This window comes from Corella eumyota, chromosome 2 (genome assembly GCF_963082875.1).
Source record: "Corella eumyota chromosome 2, kaCorEumy4.1, whole genome shotgun sequence".
NCBI lineage: Eukaryota > Metazoa > Chordata > Ascidiacea > Phlebobranchia > Corellidae > Corella > Corella eumyota.
In genome coordinates this window covers 925,356-949,445 of record NC_137491.1, presented here as the reverse complement: position 1 = coordinate 949,445, position 24,090 = coordinate 925,356, and the positions used below count along the sequence as shown (strand labels likewise).

The window sequence follows — 24,090 nt, the reverse complement described above, 5'->3', positions numbered from 1 at the left end:
TACGATTTTTTTAATAAATATTACTGACAAATTTTTTTATTCTAAAATCAAATGTCATCTGCTTTTTTATCGACGTTTAATTTATAATATTTTTATGATTTCTATTGCGCAATACTGTTTTTAATATAATATTTAAGTTAAATTAAAAAAATGTAATATATATTTGTGTTGAATTTAATGATTGTTTATTTAAACAAAATGTTTTTTAAAGTTTTAATAATTGGGTGTAAAATTTTTTTTGTAAACTAAAAAAGGTGAACCTTCGTAAACTAAACGAACTTTAACCATAGATATTACATTACATGTAATATCTATGCTTTAACGTGTAATGTAATATCTATGCTTTAACGGCCGGGGGGTAAATTCAGTTTAAAAAATAAAAAGAAATAAAAATAAGGAACCGAAATTTGGTATTTGTGTTGTAATGTAATTTTCTTTGTGATAAATGTATTGCGATCTAGTGCTTTATAATTAATGAAAGGTTACCCAAGAAACTTCGCGTTATATATCTACCCGACCTATTCATTATAAGTTGTTCCGCAAAAACTGTATGTTTACCCGGTGCGCGACTAGTAGAGATCGGCCTGTTGCGCGACAAGCAAAGATCGGCTGTTGGGCGCCCGCGCCATTTTATGATCTTGATATGCGACAATTTTTTTTTACTCTAGTGTCATACTAAATATAAGAAAATAACTTGTTTTTGCTATGCTTTTTTATGATTATGCTTTTATTCTATATTATTTTGTTGAATCTTGTCAATTCATTGTAAATAATAATTCGTTTGTATTTAACACATAACGTTTATTAAAACTGCTGTAATTCAGAATTATATTGGTAACAATTTTGTGTTTTTTTCACAAAAACTAAGCAACAGTTTTTAACTGATAAAACATTATAACTACCTTTTTTAAATTTTTTTGGCGACTTCTATAAAGCGCAAATGATTTTAACCAACTGACTCTGGCTCACAACCGCTTTTTTATGTGCCTTTTTTTACCAACTGGGTATTCCCCCAAAAGCATATTAAAAAAAATTAAAATGATTGCAAGCATTTCAAAAAGCTAGGTCACAGAGTCATGACAAATAAAATAAATAAAAAAAAATAAAAATCTTTAAAACAAAGCAACAACAGTTTGATCTGCTTGAAACCCAAATGTATTTTTGAGTTTTAAAATATTAAATATTTTTTGGGTCACGTATGTTGTCCAGTTCTAGACAAAATTACACTACGGTCCTCCTAAATTCTTTCCTACGGTTAACGGGACGTTTTTTTTCTGTGTATATCTTTATCCTTAATGTGGGAAAGTCGAATGCGCGACTTAAACATAAAGTAACAACAGTTACTCTGACCCAGTCTCGAGTTGCCTGTGGCAGTTTGGGATATTATAAATTGTTAATGCCCGATAATAATCCTGCTGATTAAGTGCTGGCTCAGCAGGAGTTCATACCGTTTATAGCGCCTTACTCAAGGGCGCTAAAGCATGAGAGCAGTGGGAATTGAACGAACGATCTCATTTGTGTAGCAAGTGTTCTTACCACTACATCACGCTGCCGGTTGTTTTGTTTAGAGCCGGACAACATACGTGACCCTATTTTTTAAATAATATTTTACTATTAATGTTTTTAAGCTAGACAAAAACATTAAGCATAACTTTAAAACAATAAAATTTTTGAGATTTTTTTATAAGAAAAAAGTAAATTACAATATTTTGAACTGGAAAAAGTTCGCCTTTTTCTCGCGTAGCAAAAACGAGAGAACACACGGTTTAAGCGCATGTAAACAGGCTAACAACAAATTTGGAACTTTTAAAATAAAATACCAAAATTTAAAAATTCTGTAAAAACATAAATTTGTAATTAAATGAATATAATAACTAACTTTATGTGATTCCTGGCCTGACGACCATTGTGTTCCTTATCAAAAAGTCTGTTCTTTAAAAGAACTTCAGCATCACCAACTGTGCTTTATCAACCAAAATTTAAATGTTATTTATAAAAATGTTGAAAAATAAATGTTCTTAAAAACAGATTTTTTAAAACTTACTTTTAATTGTGCATTGAAAATAATTCTAAATCCATGTCGAAATCTAAACAACATAAAATAACGTTTACTTAGTTGTTTAAAAATATTTAATATTAAGTGTTTTTAATTGGAAACTTTAAAAGCATAAAAAAATAACAAAAAACAAGTTATTTTACAAAAAAAATCATATGAATATGCTCTAAACAAGATCAATATTTAATTATACATGAAATAAACAATTTAAGTAATTGTTGACCACCTAAATTCAATCAAAATTCAAAGTTTTTACACACCCAAGTCAGGTAAAGCAGTGGTTGAGGTTTGAAAACCCTTTTTATTAATAAGCATTTTTAACAAGAAATTTTGATAAAAGTATAGCTAGAAGAAAAGAAAGCTCTAAACTGTTTATTATTCAATTTACTGAAATTAAAATAGTAAGAACTAATAAATTAAATTATAAAATTAAAATTTGTGTACAAAAAATAATTTTTTGGCACTGATACACTCGCTTTTTGTAAATACTTTTGCTCTCTACTGTCATCTAGTTAGTTTTAATTTTTAAAAACGACCATCACATAAATCACTTTAAAACGGAACTGACCTAAAATTAACTATTTTAAACAATACAAACATTTACCAATTAAAGTTTTAATCTTAGACAAAACTTTTTAGTAAAAAAAACACTGTTAAGTATTTACTATAATCATCTAAGTCGTAATTACAAAACTACAAACCTATGTTCACACAAAATATAAATCTTAATCAAATAGAAAAATAATTTTCTTATTTATTTTATTATATACAATAACTAGATTTTTCTTCTTAAATTTATATTTTTCTTGTTAAACTAGCACCCTCATTTTGAATAAGCTTTGCGCAATTATTCCACATGTATACAACGCCGTAATTGTTTCATTGCAAAATATTACTACCATTTTAATACTTTTTTCTCTTTCTCTCTCTCTCTCTCTTTTTTCGTTCAATCCTATACCCACGTATACTTAGGCGCACGAAAACCCCGCTTATAGAAAAGCGAATGCTGTAACCATTGCTTCCCTTATATTCAACGCACGCAGAAGAAGGCAACCAAAAAAAGAAAAGTGGCGCATGTAAAACGCGGGTGTTTACAAATATTTTTCCGGGGATTTTTTTGCATTGTTTTTTTTTTAATTCTTTTTACAAATATATCACCCACCCAAAATAAATATTTTATACTATAAATAATTATTAAGCTTTGTTCTATTTAAGTTTTATGCTTGCAAAAAATTAGGAGATAAAAAATATTTTTCAATACCATAAATATCCTTGTGTTAATAAATATTTGCAAGTTCATAAAAAATTAGAACTTTTAAAATAATTATATATTTGAAATAAATAAATACAAAGTTTGGAACTCTAAACATTTCTTTATTTAAACAATATTTATTCAAGCAATCAATAAGATTGAAAAATCGCAATAGTCGTATTAAACTATTACATCATAGGCTATGTGCTTTGCATTAGTTTTATTAGTATGTTAACTTATCTGTTGGTTTAAATATTATTAAATGTAATCTTACGTAATGTAATAAAGTGTTTTTGTCTAAGATCTGGTAATTCTGGTGTAATTAAAATATTTTTCCATTAAAGTCTCGACCGGTAGGTGACGCAAGAGAACTGAATTTGTAAAAATTTTAAAATTAAAAAATTTAAAATGTATTTCACATCTAATCTTGCTAAGGCATTATTTTTATTTAATATACCTTGCAGATTATGCTTTAATACGGTTTTAAAACTATAGAATTAAATCTGTTAATCCGGTTTAAATGTGTTTAATCATTACACAATTGTCACAACAGTTTATTATTTTTGCATCAAAATTGTACTTGTTATTTTTTTAGTTTTATTATAAGTTAGCGTTAATTTAAAGACCAAAAGTGGTAAATAGTCTATTACTATCAAACTTTGTTTGTAGATGAGGTGGTAACTGCATTTTATTGGCACTGAATGATTTTAGAATAAAAAAGTACAGAAAGTAAAAAAAAAAACAAGTTAAACTTAATGACGAAAAATTGTAATATTAAGTTTTAAATATTGCACGTAAACAAGCGACATGAACTTTAACTATTTGACCAGATGTTAAACGAAACTTTTAATAAAAAAAAAGGCTGCGAACAAACAAAAAATATGCATTCAAAATACTAAAAATATTCGCAACAGCACATCGGCAAAAGGCACACGCGAGCCATTAAAATTATGGTCATTTAAGAAATCGTCTAATAGACAAAGAATAATAAATGATTTGCATATAAACTCTTATTACATGCTGTGAGAGTAACAGTGATATAACACAATCATCAAAACACAGAGATTAGCAAGTTTGTTAACTTTCTTCAACTAAAAAACAATCAGATTTTAATGTTGTAATCATTTTTTTAGAAAATAACAAAATCTGTAAAACTTAATCCCTAAATCAGTAGAAGTGCTTTACTCACTAAATGGAATTGTCCCATGATGATTATTCGGTAAATTTTCCTCCCAAACATAAAAATTAGTTTCTAAAAAAATACATAACTTTCAGTTAAAGCAACTTTTATCCATAAAACTTACCAACGTTTAACAAAACTGGACAACATTAAACTCACCCATATAAGGAGTTGTGCCTGAAGTATAATAATTGCTTTCAGGATCGGTATGAAGAAATATTTCGTCGTTCGTTTCTTAAAAAATAAATTTCACAACAAAGATTAATTAAATAAAATTAAAAAATATAAATAAACATATAGTTGTTTATACTTAATTTCACTTACGTCTGCAAATATCGCCGGTTGGGTGTGCTGTTAAGCTTTCTATTGAATATAACTGTCGGACTCGACCATCATCACAAGAGTGAGTTTCTGTAAGGTGATAACTTCTATCTTGATTAGTATAAAGAAATATTTCCTCGTTGAAATCTAAAAAAAATTATTAATTTCAAAGAAAATATTTTTGTAATCAAAATTCCTATTTGTCTTACATTATTAAAGCTATAAACACAATAAATTTGATATCAAGAGTGCTTTTGTAATATTTTTAGTTAAACATTTATAAAGAATCATCAACAAAACACTTTACGTACGAGGGCAAACATCGCTTGTAGGGCGAGCAACGAATCCTGATAAGACGAAACAACAACGCACTCGACCATTATAACGTTCAGGGTGGCCCACAAGGATATATAATTGAAGATGCACAAAGAGGGAAACGACAAATTCAATAAAAGTATCTGGAAGAAGTTTAAAAAATATTTTGTTAACATTGTCCAAGTATTGTTTAAGCACGCTTGCGTCAAAAGATGTCACATACTCGTGGCGGGAAATGTGTTTGCACACACTTTTAAGTAAATATACTTAAAGAATTTAGTATTGACAGTGTACATTTAATTGACTTGACACAATAACGTATTATTCAATCATTTTCTCAACTATAAACGATTAAAATATGATGCCCTAAATTAGCTAGAAAAATGCAATTTTATAAATACGTTCTCTATTTTAATCCTAACGGCATTATCTTATTTCTATTTGTTTCTAGGTAGCCACTTAATTGTTTTCTGTAGTATTTTATATATTAACTTTATATAAAATATTCTTTGTATATGTTTTTTATATCTTTGAAGGTTAAAAAGAATTAAAAATAATAAAATTAAAAAAGGAAAAAAACAATTATTTTCTTTCGTAATTTAATTTTACTTTAAACTAATTTTGAAAAGAATAACATATGATAATAAAGTTTGTTAAAGCTTACCCATATTAACTTCCCAGTTAAAATATAATTTGTTGTAGAAACTTGTACGCATATAGTTTGGTTGTCCACTGTTTGTTTGTCTAGGAATGCCACAAACTAATGTTGACTTTGAATTATGTTCGATCACTTGTCATCGAACAAAGTTTATACGACAAATTCTTCACTGTCAAGTCTTAAACTCTATAGAGCTTATGCCTTATTCTTTAATAAATATTACTGACAAAAAAAATGTATTCTAAAATCAAATGTCATCTACTGTTTTATCGACCTTTAATTTATAATAATTTTATGATTTCTATTGCGCAATACTGTTTTTAATATAATTTTTAAGTTAAATTAAAAAAAAACGTTACTTTTTACGGCCGGGGGTAAATTCAAATTAAAAAATAAATAGAAATAAAAATAAGAAGGTGAAATTTTGTATTTGTGCTGAATGTTGCGAAAAGGTCACCCGAGAAACTTCGCGTTATATATCTACCCGACCTATTCAATATAAGTTGTTCCGCAAAAACTGTTTGTTTACTCGGTGCGCGACAAGTAGAGATCGACCTGTTGTGCGACAAGTAGTTTGCGCGCCTAGTAGAGATCGGCCTGTTGTGCGACAAGTAGAGATCGGCCTGTTGTGCGACTAGTAGAGATCGGCCTGTTGTGCGACAAGTAGAGATCGGCCTGTTGTGCGACAAGTAGTTTGCGCGCCTAGTAGAGATCGGCCTGTTGTGCGACAAGTAGAGATCGGCCTGTTGTGCGACTAGTAGAGATCGGCCTGTTGTGCGACAAGTAGAGATTGACCTGTTGTGCGACAAGTAGAGATCGGCCTGTTGTGCGACAAGTAGAGATCGACCTGTTGTGCGACAAGTAGAGATCGACCTGTGCGACAAGTAGAGATTGACCTGTTGTGCAACAAGTAGAGATCGACTTATTATGCAACTAGTAGTTTGTCCGACTAGTAGAGATTGACCTATTATGCAACTAGTAGTTTGTCCGACTAGTAGAGATTGACCTGTTGTGCGACTAGTAGTTTGTCCGACTAGTAGAGATTGACCTGTTGTGCGACTAGTAGTTTGTCCGACTAGTAGAGATTGACCTGTTGTGCGACTAGTAGTTTGTCCGACTAGTAGAGATTGACCTGTTGTGCGACTAGTAGAGATTGACCTGTTGTGCGACTAGTAGTTTGTCCGACTAGTAGAGATCGACCTGTTGTGCGACTAGTAGTTTGCGCGCCTAGTAGAGATCGGCCTGTTGTGCGACAAGTAGAGATCGGCCTGTTGTGCGACTAGTAGAGATCGGCCTGTTGTGCGACAAGTAGAGATTGACCTGTTGTGCGACAAGTAGAGATCGGCCTGTTGTGCGACAAGTAGAGATCGACCTGTTGTGCGACAAGTAGAGATCGACCTGTTGTGCGACAAGTAGAGATCGACCTGTGCGACAAGTAGAGATTGACCTGTTGTGCAACAAGTAGAGATCGACCTATTATGCAACTAGTAGTTTGTCCGACTAGTAGAGATTGACCTATTATGCAACTAGTAGTTTGTCCGACTAGTAGAGATTGACCTGTTGTGCGACTAGTTTTATTTAACCAAAACTAAGCAACAGTTTTTAACTGATAAAACATTATAACTACCTATTTTAGAACTTACTTAGTGGGCTCTATAAAGCGCAAAGGATTTGAAGCATTGACTCGGGCTCGACGATCAATTTTGTATGTGCATATTTTTATTACCGAAAAAACAAGCATTTTCCCAAGAAGCATTAAAATTGACTTTTAAAACACGAGGTCACAAAATTATAACATACAAAATAAATAAAAACACTTTGCAAAGGAACAACAAAAAATCTATTTTTAAAAAGTTACTTTATAGATTCTATAGAGTGCAAGCGCAAGTGCATTAAACAACGAACTTAGCTACCCGGCTAAGTTCGACAATGTCCGTAAAGTCACGTGATTATACCAGCTAAACATGTAGTTAAAAGTTCCTATGTTAATTTTTCGCTCTGTTTCATTCGCTTAGTCCCATGATAAAACGAGTTATATACCTTAACACTGATGAAAAAAGAGATTTCGGTAAATGCTCGCCTACGCATCACGTCATCTTTGAAGCGTTTTTAAGCCATCGGTTTAGGCTTTATATAGCCACGTAACAAGAACTTCCTTTTTTTCTTGCGCAAGCATGACTATATTTAATCATTAATGCGCAATTTTATTCAACATAAAAAAATGTTTACATATTTTTTAATCCATTCAGGCCTGGATTTTAATTTAACAAAGTTTTGGTTTCAACAAAAAAGGTAATAATTTAGATTAAAACACAACAGATAAATACAATGTAGTGTTTTTTTAAAACTTTATATAAATATATATTTTTTAGGGTTGCATAAAATATTTTAGTATCTAACGTGTGGGAAAACGTTATCTTCCTGGTAACTGGTAACATTTATCAAGTTTTTTATTGCGCAAGGTCGACATTCACAAGGGAAAAAGGTGTGTTGGGTAGTCGAGCTACTAAATTTTAAATTAAATTTACCAAGCAACCGTTGTATTGAAAAGGTAAACTGAAACGTATTTACTTTCATTTGGGAACGCCAATTCGAGGTCTTTCTATAACAACACTCTGAATTCATGTAAGGTGTAAACGGAGTTCTAAAATATATTATATTAAACAAAAACACATAAAGGGTAAAAATATAAAGGGTAAAAATAAAAATATAAGCTTTGGTATAAGCTTTTTAATAATCGAATATATATATGAACATTTAAAAATCAAACATTTAAAAGTCATATATTCTAATAAAAAATAACAATTTGTTAAAAGAGACCCTGAATAGTGGTGTTATTGGTGGGACCAATGGATTAAAACGTTTTTGAACTCAAAATATTAAAACTTTTTCAAAGAAGCATTGTTGGTAAAATAAAATATGTTAAACTTGTCAAAAGATAAACATAACTAAAAAAAGTAAAATTTATTCAAAACTTGCTGGTCATCTGGTTTAAAAAAAAAATAATTAAACTTATTTAAAACTTACTAAAAAATTCATTTAAAACTTTAAGTTCTTACTATACATTTAAAACAAATTTGTTTTGGGACCGGTTTCGATTTTTAAAAAATAGCTTAAAAATAATCTACTTCTTTGTTTTTATTTTATGTCTTTTTGGTTAACATAAAAAAATCTGTCTAGGAATAATAAAGAATTTGTATCACCTAACAACTAACAAAAAAGTAATTTACGACAATTTTATAAACGCACATACTGGCGAAAAATCATCTTATCTGTAACGTCACAAAACAAAAACTTGATTGAGATTCTTCGCTCACTGTCGTGACGCCACTAAGATATTGCCTGTTTTGATATCGTGACGTCACTGGAACTATGTAAATTATTTATTTTTAAATAACAAGTTTGTCTTGAAAAATAATCAATTAGTTGATTAAAAAATAATAAATTGTGTTTTAGAAGATTTATCAAAAAATTGCGCATACAAAGAAAAAGTATTCAACAAAATAAAAGGTTGGTGATAAAATCTCTTTTTTACAGCACCAAAGAAACGTTTCAACTGGATCTTTTCGTGTGAGTTTTTTTTAACTGTTTCATTTTTTCGTGTGCGTTCTTTTTCTAACTTTCTTTTTTGAAAGAATGTTACCCCATTTTTTCTCGTTTGTGGTCGTAAAAAAACATCAGAAAAACTTCTTTTTTCCGTCTGCTTTTTTTCTGAGTAGAAACAGTCTCTCAAATGTTTTGTGTTCGTCACCAGGACACACCCTACACACACCTCCTTTACATAATTCTGTTTCACAATACCCTATGTCAGCATAGCTGAAAAAAAAAGGTTAAAAAAAGGTATTTATTGGATTATATTACTTTAAACAAAGTCTTGTAAATCATCTTCCTTCACGCACCACAACTACATTTATTCGTGATCGCAACTTTACAATTTTTTTTAACAAAATTATATTTTTAAATTTTAAATATTTTTAAAGTACACGTTCAAGATTTAAAGATTTTATAAAAGACCCAAAAATATATTTTTTTAGTTATTATTTTTGTTGTTTTATTCAAAATATGTTTTTTAATGTATTTTATATTTACGTTGATATTTAACTCACAAATTTATATTCCTATAACACTTTGCCAATAAGGTTAAAAAAACTATTACGCATGACTTATGATTTACATATTTTTTATGACAACGTTTATCACAACTTTTATCACAACTTTTTGACAACGTTTATTTACAGCGTTTATCACGCGACCTTTATGTACATTGCTGGCAACATTCATAGCTTTGCTTTTGATCCAACACACGTTTGTTAACATTACGTCATAAACCCAACTACGATACGGTCGCATTCCTTGTTATGTCAACAACCCTTCTCTTTATTTTTATGAGCTTGACAAACATGCATTGTTTTATCGAACTCAACGTTAGTTTATTTGTGTTTTCAACAACATTTAAACATACGGTACAACTAGAAAGGTAAAGTTTTAATGCTCAATACTAAAACCTAGCGTCAAATATTTTTTATAGATATCGGCGGTGGAGGGTGCCAAAGAGCTATAAAAATATCTAATTTTACTTGTTAAAAAATTTAAAAATTAAGAAATAAGACTAGATAAACAAATGGGTTGCGTTTGCTTACATTTAACCTGTGTTAAAATAAAATTATTTTTTAAAAATTGTTAAAATAAAATTAATTATTTAAAATTGCACAATTATTTTTAACCCTAATTGACAGATTTTAAACGATTTCAAGTTACGTGCAGCGGAGGCAAAATCCCTGCAACATTCTTGTAATTAGATCTTTGTTAAAACAACAAACAGGGATTATTACGTCACAACCCCTGGTTTGCGACATTTTATTTCGTTTAACTATCGACAATAAACATGTTTTTACTTTAAAAATATTTCGTTTTCGACAAAAATTGAACTTCTGGCGTCATCAATCAAGTAATAGTGACGAATCAATGACAGCTGTGATGTCACAGTTAAGAAATAAACATGTTTTTAACTCAGCGCGATAATTTAAATACAGAAAAAATCAATTCAGCGAAAATTTTTATTTTAGAAAATTTTAGCGAAATGTGCAAATTAAAAATAAAACACAAATATCTGGTGATCGCTTTTTTTGAAACATTTTTAAACAAAATAAATAAATTTTACGACATATAAATACAAACAAAAATAAATAAATAATTTTTTTAAATTAAGCAAATTCCTCGACAATTCATGCACATAGTCCAGACTCTGATACTTCGCTTCTGGAAATAATTTAATTGTTCGGGTATGACGTCATAGTCGTCATTGTCTTGATTTTTTTCGCGGGAATCAAAAACATCGGAAAATGAACTCATATTTTCAACTAAAAAAATAATTGAAAATTAATTAAAAAATTTGAATTAAATTTTTAAAGAAAAAATTATACTTTTTGTAATTTAACTAAAATTAATTAAAAATAAAAAATTAAAAAAAAAATGCTTCTACCGGGATTCGATCCACCTACCTCCAGTATCGCGACGTTTTCTTGCTCCAAGCAGGACCCCGCTACAGTGATGACACATCGACGGACAAATTGTTTGCAAACCTCGTTTATAAAACAAGTAATGTCGGTATCGCGGTGCTGGTCGAACCAACGTAATAATGGTCATTGTGATGGTTAACACCATTAATATTGAAACCAGTTTTGCCATTTTTATGTTTGATTTTTTTTTTTGAATTTTAAAAAATTTCTGTAAAATTGTTGAAAACTTTTAAATAACTAAAAATTAAAACTTAATATATTTTCAATTTTTTTGTTTATAATAAGTTTAACAATACTAGCTCATAGACCTGCCTTACAGTCAGCATTTCAATTGTTGTAATCGCAACTCTCAACTAATATTTGTCTACATAATTTACCCGCGCATCAAAACTGGCTTTCATTTAATTTGTTTTTATTTAATTTGTAAGCCTATATATCGGGCATACTTAATATATATATATCACCTACATAGCTCCATTATATATAGATAACATTTTGTTAATTTACAATTCGACTTTTAAATTTGATCTATAAAAAGTTTTAAAAATGAAAAAAACAATTTCTGACATTTAATTTAACTTAAGCCTGCTTACTCATATTCGTTTCACATTTAATTTAATGTTTGTATATTTTGTAACCAATATTTCCATATAAATAAAACATTTTCCCTAAATATTTTAAACAAGATATTAAACAGCTAATATTACACGATGCCCTTTCTCTAAATCGAATATTACAGAATTTAAATCATTAATTTAAACCGATATTAAATAAAATTTTACATGTCCAGCTTAAAATAAAAGCTTAAAATAAAATTATATTTTCTTAATCAAATAATCCTAAAAACTAGCCGTAAATTTTTAATAAATACTTGATAGCAAAATTAAATATTTAAAAAAAATTTTAAAACTTGAAATAATTAATTAAAAACTAAATTAATTTTAAAAACTTATTTTTTTGTTTAAATGTTAAATCTAGCCAAACTTGTTTTTGAAAATGTGATTTTCACGATTTTTTCTTCTTTTTATACAAAACTCACGAAAAAAAAACGAAAAAATGTGAACCACGTGACCAATATAAAAACAAGTTTCATTAAAAATGGATAAACGACGTGTTTTATGACGTCACAGCGGCTATTTATGCGCGCATAAACATGAACCTGTCAATTTAAAAGACTATTTTAAAGCTTTTAATTAAACAAAAACAGATCAAATTTTGTAAAAATGAAAAAATTGAAAAAGGTTTTAAATTTCGCATTGTTTTTAAAATTTAATTAAAACTAAAGAAATGAAAACACAAATATAAAACAAACTTTAAAATATTAATTAGTTTAATTATTAATTACAAATTATTTATATATTTTTGAATTACCATCGCCCGAAGCCAAATTTATTTTTAAATATATTCGAAACCTAAAAAGGACAACAATAAAAAAATTAATTTTAAATTAATTAAAAATTAAAAAATGCAAATCATTTAAAAATAATTTTCTCCTTTACGTAGAAAACTTTTTTAAATTTTTCAAGAATTTATATGACGTCATAGTCTACAAATATCTCGACGTCTTTCGGGTCAAAATTTGCCGGTCAAATTTTAAAACAAAATTTTAAATTTATTTTTATAAAAACAACAAAAATAAAAAACGTTAAATTTAGGACATGCTCGAGCAAACACGGCTTGTTTTGGTTAAAAATTTCGTGTTCACGATGACGTCATAATTTGCTTTGTTTAATCATTGAAGTGTAAATGTTGCGTAAAAACGTGAAATATTTAAATTTAAAAAAAACTTAAAAATAGGAAAATTTACTGATTTAAAAAATCACAAACTTTGAAATCTAATTAAAAATTAACGCATATTATTTAATTAAACTGATTAAGTTGACATTAATTACAAAATAATATCTTGAAATTAATTAAAATACAACCCCTGGTAGACCAATAAAATTATTTATCATTTTTAAACAAAACATTATCATCTATTACGTCATAACCCTCATTTATTATTAACAATAACATAGTGTTAATCACAATACACAATTTTTATCATATTTGTTGATGTAAAAATATTGATTTTTTTATTATTATTTCTAAAATATTATTTTTAATTAAATAATTTAAAAAACAACTGCAAATATTTTTAAAATAGATCTTAGTAAGATTTTACTTAACAAAATAATAAGTTTTGTTTGTGGTTTTCTACATGTAAAAACTTTATTAAATTTAATTAAACTTTTAAAAGTTTAAACCGCAAATAAAAATAAATTTATTTTCGACAAGATGGCTTCGCAATTATCGGAAAAATCAAATTAATTATTCAACAAAAAACATAAAACATCAAACTAATCAACTTAACACGTTTGTTCTTTCATAATCTTATCTGTGACATCACATGCATGCCTATTATGACGTCACAAAACTTAAAACTTGACCGGGTAATGGTCACTTACGGCTGTGTTCTTAAAATAAGATTTTAAGTTATCGATATTTTGAAATTTTGAGATAATAAAATAAATATCGACTTTTAAATTAAATTTTCGATTGTTATAGTTGTTTGTTTGTTTATTGTTTTGTAACAATTAAAATATTTTTTCAACCCAACAGAATCCATTGTTTTCAACAATTTAACAGTGACGTCACAATTCTACAAACTCATCAATCACTAAAAATTTTTTTATTTAAGAAATACACGGGAATTGTTACGTCACAATTAAAAAAGGTTACGCTAGATTAACTATGTTGTTTTTAATCCGGAAAATTTGAATTTCGTAGAATTTCCAAAAAAATTGATTTTCGAAAATATGACGTCATTCTTTGGAAAATAACACGATTTGCCAATCGACACAATGAACTATGACGTCACATTCACCAATTCTGGATCCAAATTATATTTGAGATCGAAACACCGAAGCACAACAAAAATTTTCCTGGAGAGAATTTTTCGCCAAAATAATTCTGTATGACGTAATAATGACGTAATAATTAACATTGTTATATAACAACAATTGAAAAAAATATTTGACTTTAAATAACTTCGTTTGTGTTTGTAAGTTAACCTTTAACTTTGTATATTACCCTTTATTAACTTGTCGTTTTTTTCTTTGAGCTTGGTAGAAGTTTTTATTAAAGCCCTACTCAGGGATTTAATAACATAAAAGAAGTAGAAATCGAATTTCATTTATCTTTAATTTTTTAATAAAAAAAAATATTTTAAGCAGGATTTGAACCGCCTCCTGGTTTCTTATTTTAGCTCCTTCAAAAGTTTGGGTTTTTAGCTCTTTTATCAACAATAAATCAGGTTGTGGACCCAAAAACAACATGACGTCATCGCTGATGACGTAGTTGACTATGACGTCACGACGAAAGTAAATTGCAGAAATAATATGCACATCAAGGTTAGATTCTTATTTAAAAATATGCCATCTAAATTTTTTTCAATTTTTTTAATTCTAATTTTAATTCTCTTTTTAGTTGATTAATGATAACTTAACATTTCAAACGCATTCACCTTTTTAAATACCCAAAATTCTTAAATCAAATATTTAGACCAATAATTATAAACATATTGCTATACACATCAACACTTTGCTTTAAAAAAACCCGAATTCCCAACGATTCAGCTTTATTTATATCAACAACCTGAGAAAAATATTGTTTAAAATTTGCCTGAAAATCTGGTATTACAATATAACATTACAACCATCTATCAAAAAGTTAATGGTGTGATAGACACATTTTGAAGAAGTAAAGTTCTGGGTTCGATTCCCACCGCTATCATGTCACCATTTTGACCTCTAAAATCAATATACATCTTTGGTAAGCAAATATTTCAAACTGATAAACTCAACTTAAGACTGGGTAATTGAAGTTACTCTATGTTTAGGTCAAAAAGTCAACCTTTCAACATTAAGGATAAACAAAAATATGTCAACGCAGAGAAAAATTAATCCAAAAAACTGTGTATTATGACGTCATTTCAAAACAACAAATATACAACAATTTAAATTTATATAAACATCCTAAAATCAAATAATTAAATGTCAAAACAAATACAAACATTGTTACACTAAAAGTTAGTTCGGTGAATCTTATTTGTGACGTACACTTATGCTTATTATGACGTCACGGAATGGTAAACTGAACCGGATAATGATCGCTAACTTCTTTTGTCTAAAAAAAGTTATTTTGTTACAATAAAATCTAAAACAAAATCACTTTAATATTATGACGTCATAGTTATATTAGCAACAGTTGTAGGTTACCACAATGATGCAATGATTGATATTATGACGTCACACTTACCAATTCTACATCTAAATTATATTCGAGATCGAATCTAAACACGGTAGCACAACAAGAGTTTTCCTGGAGAGATTTTCCCGCCAAAATAATTCTGTATGACGTAATAATTAACTTTGTTTAGTTATAACACGTTATGTATTAACATACGAATACAAATTTTATATGACGTCACAATAGTGAAACAAACGAACCTGTCGTAAGCACAATCAGTGTTGTAGGTGGTCGTGTCTACGTCATCAGCAATCAACCATTTAAATCGATTGTCTGACCTAAGAGTGACGTCATCCCAACATGATTTACATACGTAGGTACAATCCGCGTTAAAGTCGCCCGCAATAATCGCGTCCTAGAATAGAGGAACATTATGACGTAATAATTAAAATTATAATTGTTAACTTAACAATGTATTTAGGACTTTATGACGTCACAATTTACTTTGTATGATGACAATAAACAAATAATTAATAAATAAAATTAATTAAATTTTAATTAAACTAAATATGATTTACGGGTTAATTTATAAACAAAATTTTAACAAATAAACTAACTAAAAATTATTTTTATTTAATTAAAACCAATGTAACTTAACATAGTAAAGATTAAGTTTAAATAGTTGCTAGAGTTAACAATTTAACATCAGTAAATAAGTAATTACTCCTAAAGCAAATTTAAGCGAAAAAAACGTTTTTAGTAAAACCAGCGCTTATTTAAAACACGATAATTGCCTCAAACTAAAGTTTAAGCTTCTGTAGTTAAGCCTAGCTTAAGTATGATTTACTTTTAACGGTTTACTAACACATTTAAACCAGTTATTATTATTATTCATTATTTACAGCTTAATCTTATGCATAAACCTAAACTATAATACACAATTATTAACTATATTATATAATCTTAGGCTTAATTATATAAACCTAAACATACCTAAAATATAAGTTATAACCTTTATACCTTCACATTTAAACATATTGTTACACATCTTAAAACTATCTGACAACACATTATTGCTAACATAGTTTATAAAAGTATGACGTCAACACAAGTGACGTCACAAAACAATTAAAAAAACTAGATATAAAGAAATAAAATGAGGTCTTAAGATTTTAATAAGTAAACCTAATACAACCACACTTAGCCAATCTAACTATAACTTAACTACTTATGACGTCACAACACTAACAGCGCACGCAAACCAAATCAGCAAAAAAAACTAAAAAACTAAGCAAACTAAAAACCTTGAGCAAACTACCCTAAAGTTTTCAGCCCTAAATCTCAAATGGGAAAATGCCAGTACAGTTATAGCCACGGTCGGCGGATCTATGTTAAACTTGAGAGGACTTATAAAAAAAGCAAACACTCCTCCATTCAATATAGAGACTGGAATGGAGGGCCTCCCAAAACTTAGTGGGAGGCCTCCCATTCCATAACCAACCGTAACAATCTATCACAAAATCAAAAGACAGGGTTGAAAAAATATCTTAACATTTGTGGTGACCTATAAACTTGGTGGCCTATGTTAAGGCTATCCTAGCAATGGGTTTAATTGTTAAATCGCTAAATCCATTTTATTTTAAGTACAGAAAAAAGAAAAAGTTTTTTTAAACACACACAATATGACAAGTCCAATAAATATATTAAGCTTAAACGACTAATACTTAAGTTAACTTACTGGGCCATAATATCTGGTTGATTCTTCGTAAACTGGGATCAAATGATTCATTTCAGCGACGGCATCCGAGGGTTTAGCGTGCAGTGGAATAAATGTGAACTCTCTTTGCCGCCCTGTAGCGGTTGTAAAATATTCATAAAAATTGTTGGAAATAATCACACAAATTTAGAAAAAACATTAAATAAATAAGTTACCTAAGTTATCGATCCTACGAAATCTGACCACTAGAGGCTCTCGTTCAAAGACTTCGTAATCATCTGAGAATTGGTACATGTTACGTACTTCCAGTTTCGACGTTCTAAATTTAGATTAAAATTATATAAAAACGAAAAAAAAGAACCTTTGTTACGTTTAACCTAGAGATGTCGTTTTTAAATTAAGATGCTACAACATGATGGTAGTCGGAATCAAACCTAAAACTTCTATTTTATTCTAACTTAAGGATGCTACAAGATGTCTAAAGTTAAAATAAAACCAAACGCTTAATATTTATAAAACAATTTAAAAAAATGCCATTAGTCGGAATTAAACTTAAAACCTAAATTAATAAACCAGTAAAACGTTGTTAATTAAAAAAATATACAAACTACTAAATTTATAAACAATAAAAAAATTTTAAAAAATAGTATGAGACGAGATTTGAACCTACGACCTCACCTATACACAAAACCATATTGTTCCTTAGACGAAGTCCTTCCAACCCTTTTCCCAGTTTCAAACTCGAACGAATCATTTGTAGCTTCGTTTAACATTTCAATTAAACGTGGAAAAGCTGTCTTCTTAGAATCCCTAATCTCCTGGATCATGATCAAATCATATCGAGATAAAATCTAAAAATATTTACTAGATTTAGGATAAATTAAGTCAGCTAGTGTGGTATACTGGTTATGGCATTGGATTATAAGCTAAAAGATCACGGGTTCGACCCACACCAATGCCACACTATTCGCCCTTAAGCCTAGCGTTTACGGATAGCTAAAACACACCAAAAAAGTTTCGGGTTCGAGCCGCACCAATGCCACATTATTTACATATGAGCCCGGCATTTACGGTTAGCTTAAACACACCAGAAGGTTTCGGGTTCGAGTCGCACCAATGCCACACTATTTGTTCTTAAGCCCAGTTTTTACTGATAGCTTAAACACACCAAAAGGTTTCGAGTTCGAGCCACACCAATGCCACACTATTTGCCCTTGAGCCTAGTGTTTACGGATAGCTTAAACACACCAAAAAGGTTTCGGGTTCGAGTCGCACCAATGCCACACTATTCGCCCTTAAGCCCGGCGTTTACAAATAGCTTAAACACACCAAAATGTTTCGGGTTCGAGCCGCACCAATGCCACACTATTTGCCCTTGAACCTAGTGTTTACGGATAGCTTAAACACACCAAAAGGTTTCGAGTTCGAGCCACCCAATGCCACACTATTTGCCCCTGAGCCTAGTGTTTACGGATAGCTTAAACACACCAAAAGGTTTCGGGTTCGAGTCGCACCAATGCCACACTATTCGCCCTTGAGCCCAACTTTAACAAATAGCTTAAACCCACCAAAAGGTTACGGATTCGAGCCACACCAATGCCACGTTATTAACCTTTAAGCCCTGCGTTTACAGATAGCTTAAACACATCGAAAGGTTTCGAGTTCGAGCCGCACCAATGCCACATTATTCACATTTAAGACCTTTAATAACGAACTAAAACTTGTAGCGCTTTGGGAGTTATGACGTCACAATTAAAGCAGTTTATATTCAACAAACTAGAGTAGCATTATAAACTAAACGGCAACAATTATATTGAATAAACTTAAATGTTCTGACGTGGTAAAGTAATATAGCAAATATGTATTTATTTAATATTGCTTTATATTAACATATTTATTACTTAACCTTTATTCACCTTCACTAACACCTCAACTACATTCTCCTTCCCTACTTTACTCTGACCAAAAACCTGGATGTTAAAAGAACTAATCAGGAGCGAGTCCTCGGTCGCTACTACGCTCGTCTCTGGACAACATGACGTCACTGGTTCTGACGTAGATGATGATGACGTCACAAGGTGAAGAAGCAAAACGCTTAGCAGTGAGAGTTTCATTTTATTATTTTTAATCTACAAACTCTTGAAAGCTAAAAAAAATTTGTTTAAGTTTTATTTCGTTATTTTTTAATTCTAAAACCTCCAAAATTGTTGTTATTTTGTTTTGTTAAACACACATTCAATTAAAATGAAAAAGTTGATGTATTTTAGATGAATCAAAACCATTTGTTCACTTTAATGAATCAACCCAAAATAGTTAAAAATATTTTTATTAGTATATTTATAGCTTTATACAACTATATCTAATGCTTTTGATGTTAAAAATTTGTTGAACTAATATTTAAATTAAAAAACTTAAAAATTTTTAAATCAATAAAAAGAATATATCTTATTCAATAAAATGTGATAAAAGTTAATTAAACTTTCACCTAAGTTAATAAAACTTTTTACTAATATTCAAACATTATATTTCAATAAAATACCAACTATAAAGCCTAATATAACATTTAATAAACAACCCTAAATTTAAGTAATGATTAACGTTTTATATACACTGTATTTTATATAAATGTCATATCCAAATAAACAAACAAGAACCATGTTTAACCATTAAGCTGTTTATAGTTACAGTAACAATATTTAACCTTTCTTTAAACTCTTTTAGTTTGGTATTTTGTTTTGGAAATTTCCACAATTTATGAAAATTTTTTATGATTATTATTTACAGCTTCACTTATTGTGACGTCATATCCTATTGTATGACGTCAGTTTTATATACAAAACGTGCTTTTAGTTTTTTAAACTTGATATTGAAAATTGTTTTTTTATTCTTTTTATATATAGGTTTATAATATACAGTAACGTTATTTAAATAAACAAAAATATTTATCTTTACTATTGTTACGTCATCAAACAAAACAAAAATAAACAAAGCAAAATTTATACAAACAAAAATCTTTTTATTTAATAAATACTCAAGTTTAAGATAACTTTTTTAACAATTAGTTTAATTAATTTATTTAACAAATAATTTAATTAAAACAAAAAAAATTAAAAAAAATAGTTGGTAAATTACCAAACAAAAATATTCAAATTGCTTGCTTTCTTATGCTTTATTAATTTATAAACAGTTGTTTAAATTTATTTGAAATACAAATTAAATTATTAATTATTAAATTAAACCTACTCGAATAAATATGATTAACATAACGTCAGTTCCTGTTAATATATAACAAACAAACAAATAACAATAAACGATTGATATTGTATAAACATTCGCGATTTCGCGTTGAAAATCAGTTTTAATTTGGAATCAAAAAAATTTTTGAAACAAAGTTTTAATTAACTTAAACAAATAACAAAATAATTATTTAAATCAATCTAATATGGAAGCGCTACAACGCCATTGTTTAATAAACAATCTTTATTATGACGTCATTATAGTTAAAAATAAACGTCTCCTATGACCTCACTGTAGTGTTTTAACGTCAAAATTAAACGTATAAATGACGTCACAATTTGGTTTAACTCATACTAATAAATCACGTGGTCAATTCTTTATGACGTCAGAACCGGATATCGAGAGACGACGAATCGCTCTGATCTTCCGCATCCGCGTTTCTCTGAGATCTTCTTCTCGCCTCCTGGGCGATTTGTGACGCAATATCCGGTGTGAAAGAGTGACCGGTTCGAACCGAGACCTTGTGGGGTCCAACCCAGTGGTTAAACGTGCTCACGCGCGCCACCTCGTGGTTGGAATTTGATGAAGAAATTTGATTATTTTCATCTGCTTGTTCATCTTGTTGTTGATTATTAGATTGGCTTAAACAAAAAAAATGGTATCATAAGTTTAACTTAAATGTGACGTCATTATAGTGTGACATCACAATATGATCGTGTTACGTCATGCCATGCAACGAGAGTCACGCCACGTGACGTCATCGTTATCATGTTATTGTCACTATTTATAACAAATACACCGAAATGTTGATATTAATAGAAGTGACGTAATAATTAAAAAAACGTCATCATTAAAAACAATGACGAAACTATGACGTCATACTTACCTAGGAGGTGGCGGAGCAGGATTTTTATTTTTTTTTGTAGATTTGTTGACCTGGCTGTAAGTCGGTTCGTTCAACACTTTGGCGGTTGGTTCTTGAGTGGAGTCACCTTGAGGGGGTTCTTGAGTGTGGGAATCTTGGGGAGGTGAGTCAGGGGGGTTTTGAGGAGGTGCAAACACATGAGATGATGTTGAAGGAAGGGGGTCAGTTGTTGTTGGAGGAGACTAAAAACAAAAATACAAGATTGATATCGTGTTAAACCGAGGTTGGCATCAAACTACAAGCCGAAAGGTTTAAAGTTAGAGCCGCACCAATGCCACATTATTCTTTCCTTAAGCTTGGCGTTTATAAAAAGCTTAAACACACTACAACAGCACCAACTCTTACACAATAAAGAGAATAATACGCCACCCTAAGCTTAAGGTTATATAAAAAATATGTTTTGTATGTTATAAAACTGTTAACTACGTAAGAATGTTTAATGCGGCCAAAAATACCTGAGATTTGGCGGATGAATACAAGTTACTTTGTAAAATCGTTGCTCTCTGCGATCTAACACGCTTCACTGGTTTTAATCCACTTTGTGGCGTCACAGGTAGATCGACTACGTCATCGTCGAATTCGCCTTCTTCTTCCCATTGGTTAAAGCCATGCGTGACGTCATGGTTGTCATGGTGACCTTGATTGTCATCTTGGTAATAATGAACGTTGTTGTTATCGGTCTCTGTGACGTAATTGTGGTCGTCATAATGTTGCTGTGATGACGTAGCATAGCCTTGTTGTTGTTGTTGATATTCATCTTGGTGTTGATCGTCATAACCTCGGGAATTATCGTTGTACCCCTGCGGGATCTCGTGTCGATTATTCCGGCCGTTCTCATCAAAATCGTTCCCTTCCAACTCATATGGATCGTAGTTTCGTTTATTATAACCTTGCTCGATGTTTTGAATAACCCCGTTCGAGATCGAGTTAATTGCGACTGGTTGCGGGGTTTGGGGGCTGTTTTCCCCGTAGATTAACCTCCTGATTAGCCCGAAGTAAATGTAACTTGAGGCCACGAATAAGTTTTTAAAGAGGAACAAAATACTTGTGACTTTCCCGAACTTGCAGAACAAAGATAAACGAAAGAAAAAAAATAAGGAGTCGAGAAATATCGTTGTTATCATTGCACTGCAAAAAAAAAATTCTTTAGTTATTAAATATATTAAAACTTAGATTACCATATACTTTAGTCAAAAAGCAGGAGTAGTGGTAAGAAAAAAAATCTTAGCTACACGAGCTCATGGGTTCGATACTCACCACTTTCATGCTGTAGTGCCCTTAAGTAAGGCACTGTATAAACTCATGCTAAGCCAGCACTTAAATCTATAATATCCCAAACTGCCACAGGCAACTCGAGACTGGGTCGGGATTACGGATGTTACTCAATGTCTGGATTGTAAACTCGATCTTTTCACCTTAAGGATACGCCCGTTCACACGGCGTACGCAATGTAACGTAAAGTAACGTAAGGTTGTGCAACCATTTAAAATGAACAGAGTCGTTCAAACCTACAAAATTTTGCAAACGTTTGCGTAAGTTACGCAAGATTTCGTAAAGTTTTGTGGCTGAAGTAAAATTTACGCAAGATTTCGTAAGCGGTATACTTTTATTGAATACTTTTTTTAAAATTAAAAAAAAAATTCCTAGAACTCGCAAGTTACGCAATGCAACGTTACCCTGCTGTGTGAACAGGTCTTAAAAATAAATACAGAAAAACTACAATATATTTCTAACCGAATACCATCGAAAACAGGTTAGAATTTAATGAATTTATCCACCTGTACTGATTATTAACAGCGGGAACAAAAGTACAAGCAGCCAGAATTCCCAAAACATAAATCCCGTTCACCCAACTCGATGGGGAAAACCCCAACTTGTCACTGTTAACGGCGACACTCAACAGCATTCTGACGTCATAAATGTTTAATAAACTGTATAGAAGATGGCTTGATCTTAAAAAAAACAAAGTACAAGTTAAAACATCTAAAATTTAAGCAGCAAGACACCAAAAGTTTTCCTTTATATATTGCTTTAAAGTGTTTGGGATATTTTATCGAGTAAGGTTGTGCTGTTGTGACGTATGTAGGTTATTTGTAAACGCCAGGCTTAAGGGCGAAAAATGTGACATTAGTGCGGCTTGAACCCGAAACCTTTTGGTGTGTTTAAGCTATCTTTAAACGCCAGGCTTAAGGGCAAATAGTGTGGCATTGGTGCGGCTCGAACCCGAAACCTTTCGGTGTGTTTAAGCTATCTGTAAACACCTGGCTTAAGGGTGAATAGTGTGGTATTGGTGCGGCTTGAACCCGAAACCTTTTGGTGTGTTTAAGCTATCTGTAAACGCCAGGCTTCAGGGCGAATAGTGGGACATTGGTCTTAAACTAGAAAACTTTAGCTATGTAGTCCATTCCGTTGCCATGACCGCTAAACTACATTACTGAACACCACCAACTGTTGACTATATAGTCTTATATGTAACATTAAAAATATAAAACAACCTACCTAGGATCGTCCCATAAGAAGAAAGTTGAAATTTTGTTTGAATTATTTTTGTTTTGAACCAAATTTGTTTCAGATCTTCTTCCTAGAGAATAACCTGAGATTGACCCTTCATAAGTATAATCTAAAAACAACGAAATTACATTTATCTGAAATTACATTATTTCATTATTTGAAATTTACA

At 30.1% G+C, this 24,090-nt stretch overlaps 3 protein-coding genes across 3 annotated transcripts; all 3 read right to left on the bottom strand.

The window, feature by feature from the left end:
• Positions 1-4,688: 4,688 nt before the first annotated feature.
• LOC145744135 (uncharacterized) lies at positions 4,689-5,792 on the bottom strand. Its single transcript, XM_082562248.1, has 3 exons — positions 5,789-5,792; positions 5,121-5,390; positions 4,689-4,956 (listed from the first exon to the last, which is right to left on the bottom strand). The coding sequence occupies exons 1-3, from the start codon at positions 5,790-5,792 to the stop codon at positions 4,805-4,807; spliced, it is 426 nt and encodes a 141-aa protein (XP_082418374.1). The 3' UTR covers positions 4,689-4,804.
• A 5,045-nt stretch (positions 5,793-10,837) lies between these two features.
• On the bottom strand, positions 10,838-11,563 carry LOC145743538 (uncharacterized). The gene is made up of 2 exons (XM_082561525.1): positions 11,284-11,563; positions 10,838-11,142 (listed from the first exon to the last, which is right to left on the bottom strand). The coding sequence occupies exons 1-2, from the start codon at positions 11,468-11,470 to the stop codon at positions 10,982-10,984; spliced, it is 348 nt and encodes a 115-aa protein (XP_082417651.1). The 5' UTR covers positions 11,471-11,563; the 3' UTR covers positions 10,838-10,981.
• A 3,351-nt stretch (positions 11,564-14,914) lies between these two features.
• On the bottom strand, positions 14,915-19,389 carry LOC145742937 (deoxyribonuclease-1-like). The gene is made up of 7 exons (XM_082560783.1): positions 19,165-19,389; positions 17,927-18,099; positions 17,464-17,567; positions 17,270-17,382; positions 15,792-15,946; positions 15,601-15,691; positions 14,915-15,468 (listed from the first exon to the last, which is right to left on the bottom strand). The coding sequence occupies exons 1-7, from the start codon at positions 19,360-19,362 to the stop codon at positions 15,421-15,423; spliced, it is 882 nt and encodes a 293-aa protein (XP_082416909.1). The 5' UTR covers positions 19,363-19,389; the 3' UTR covers positions 14,915-15,420.
• Between the last annotated feature and the right edge of the window lie 4,701 nt (positions 19,390-24,090).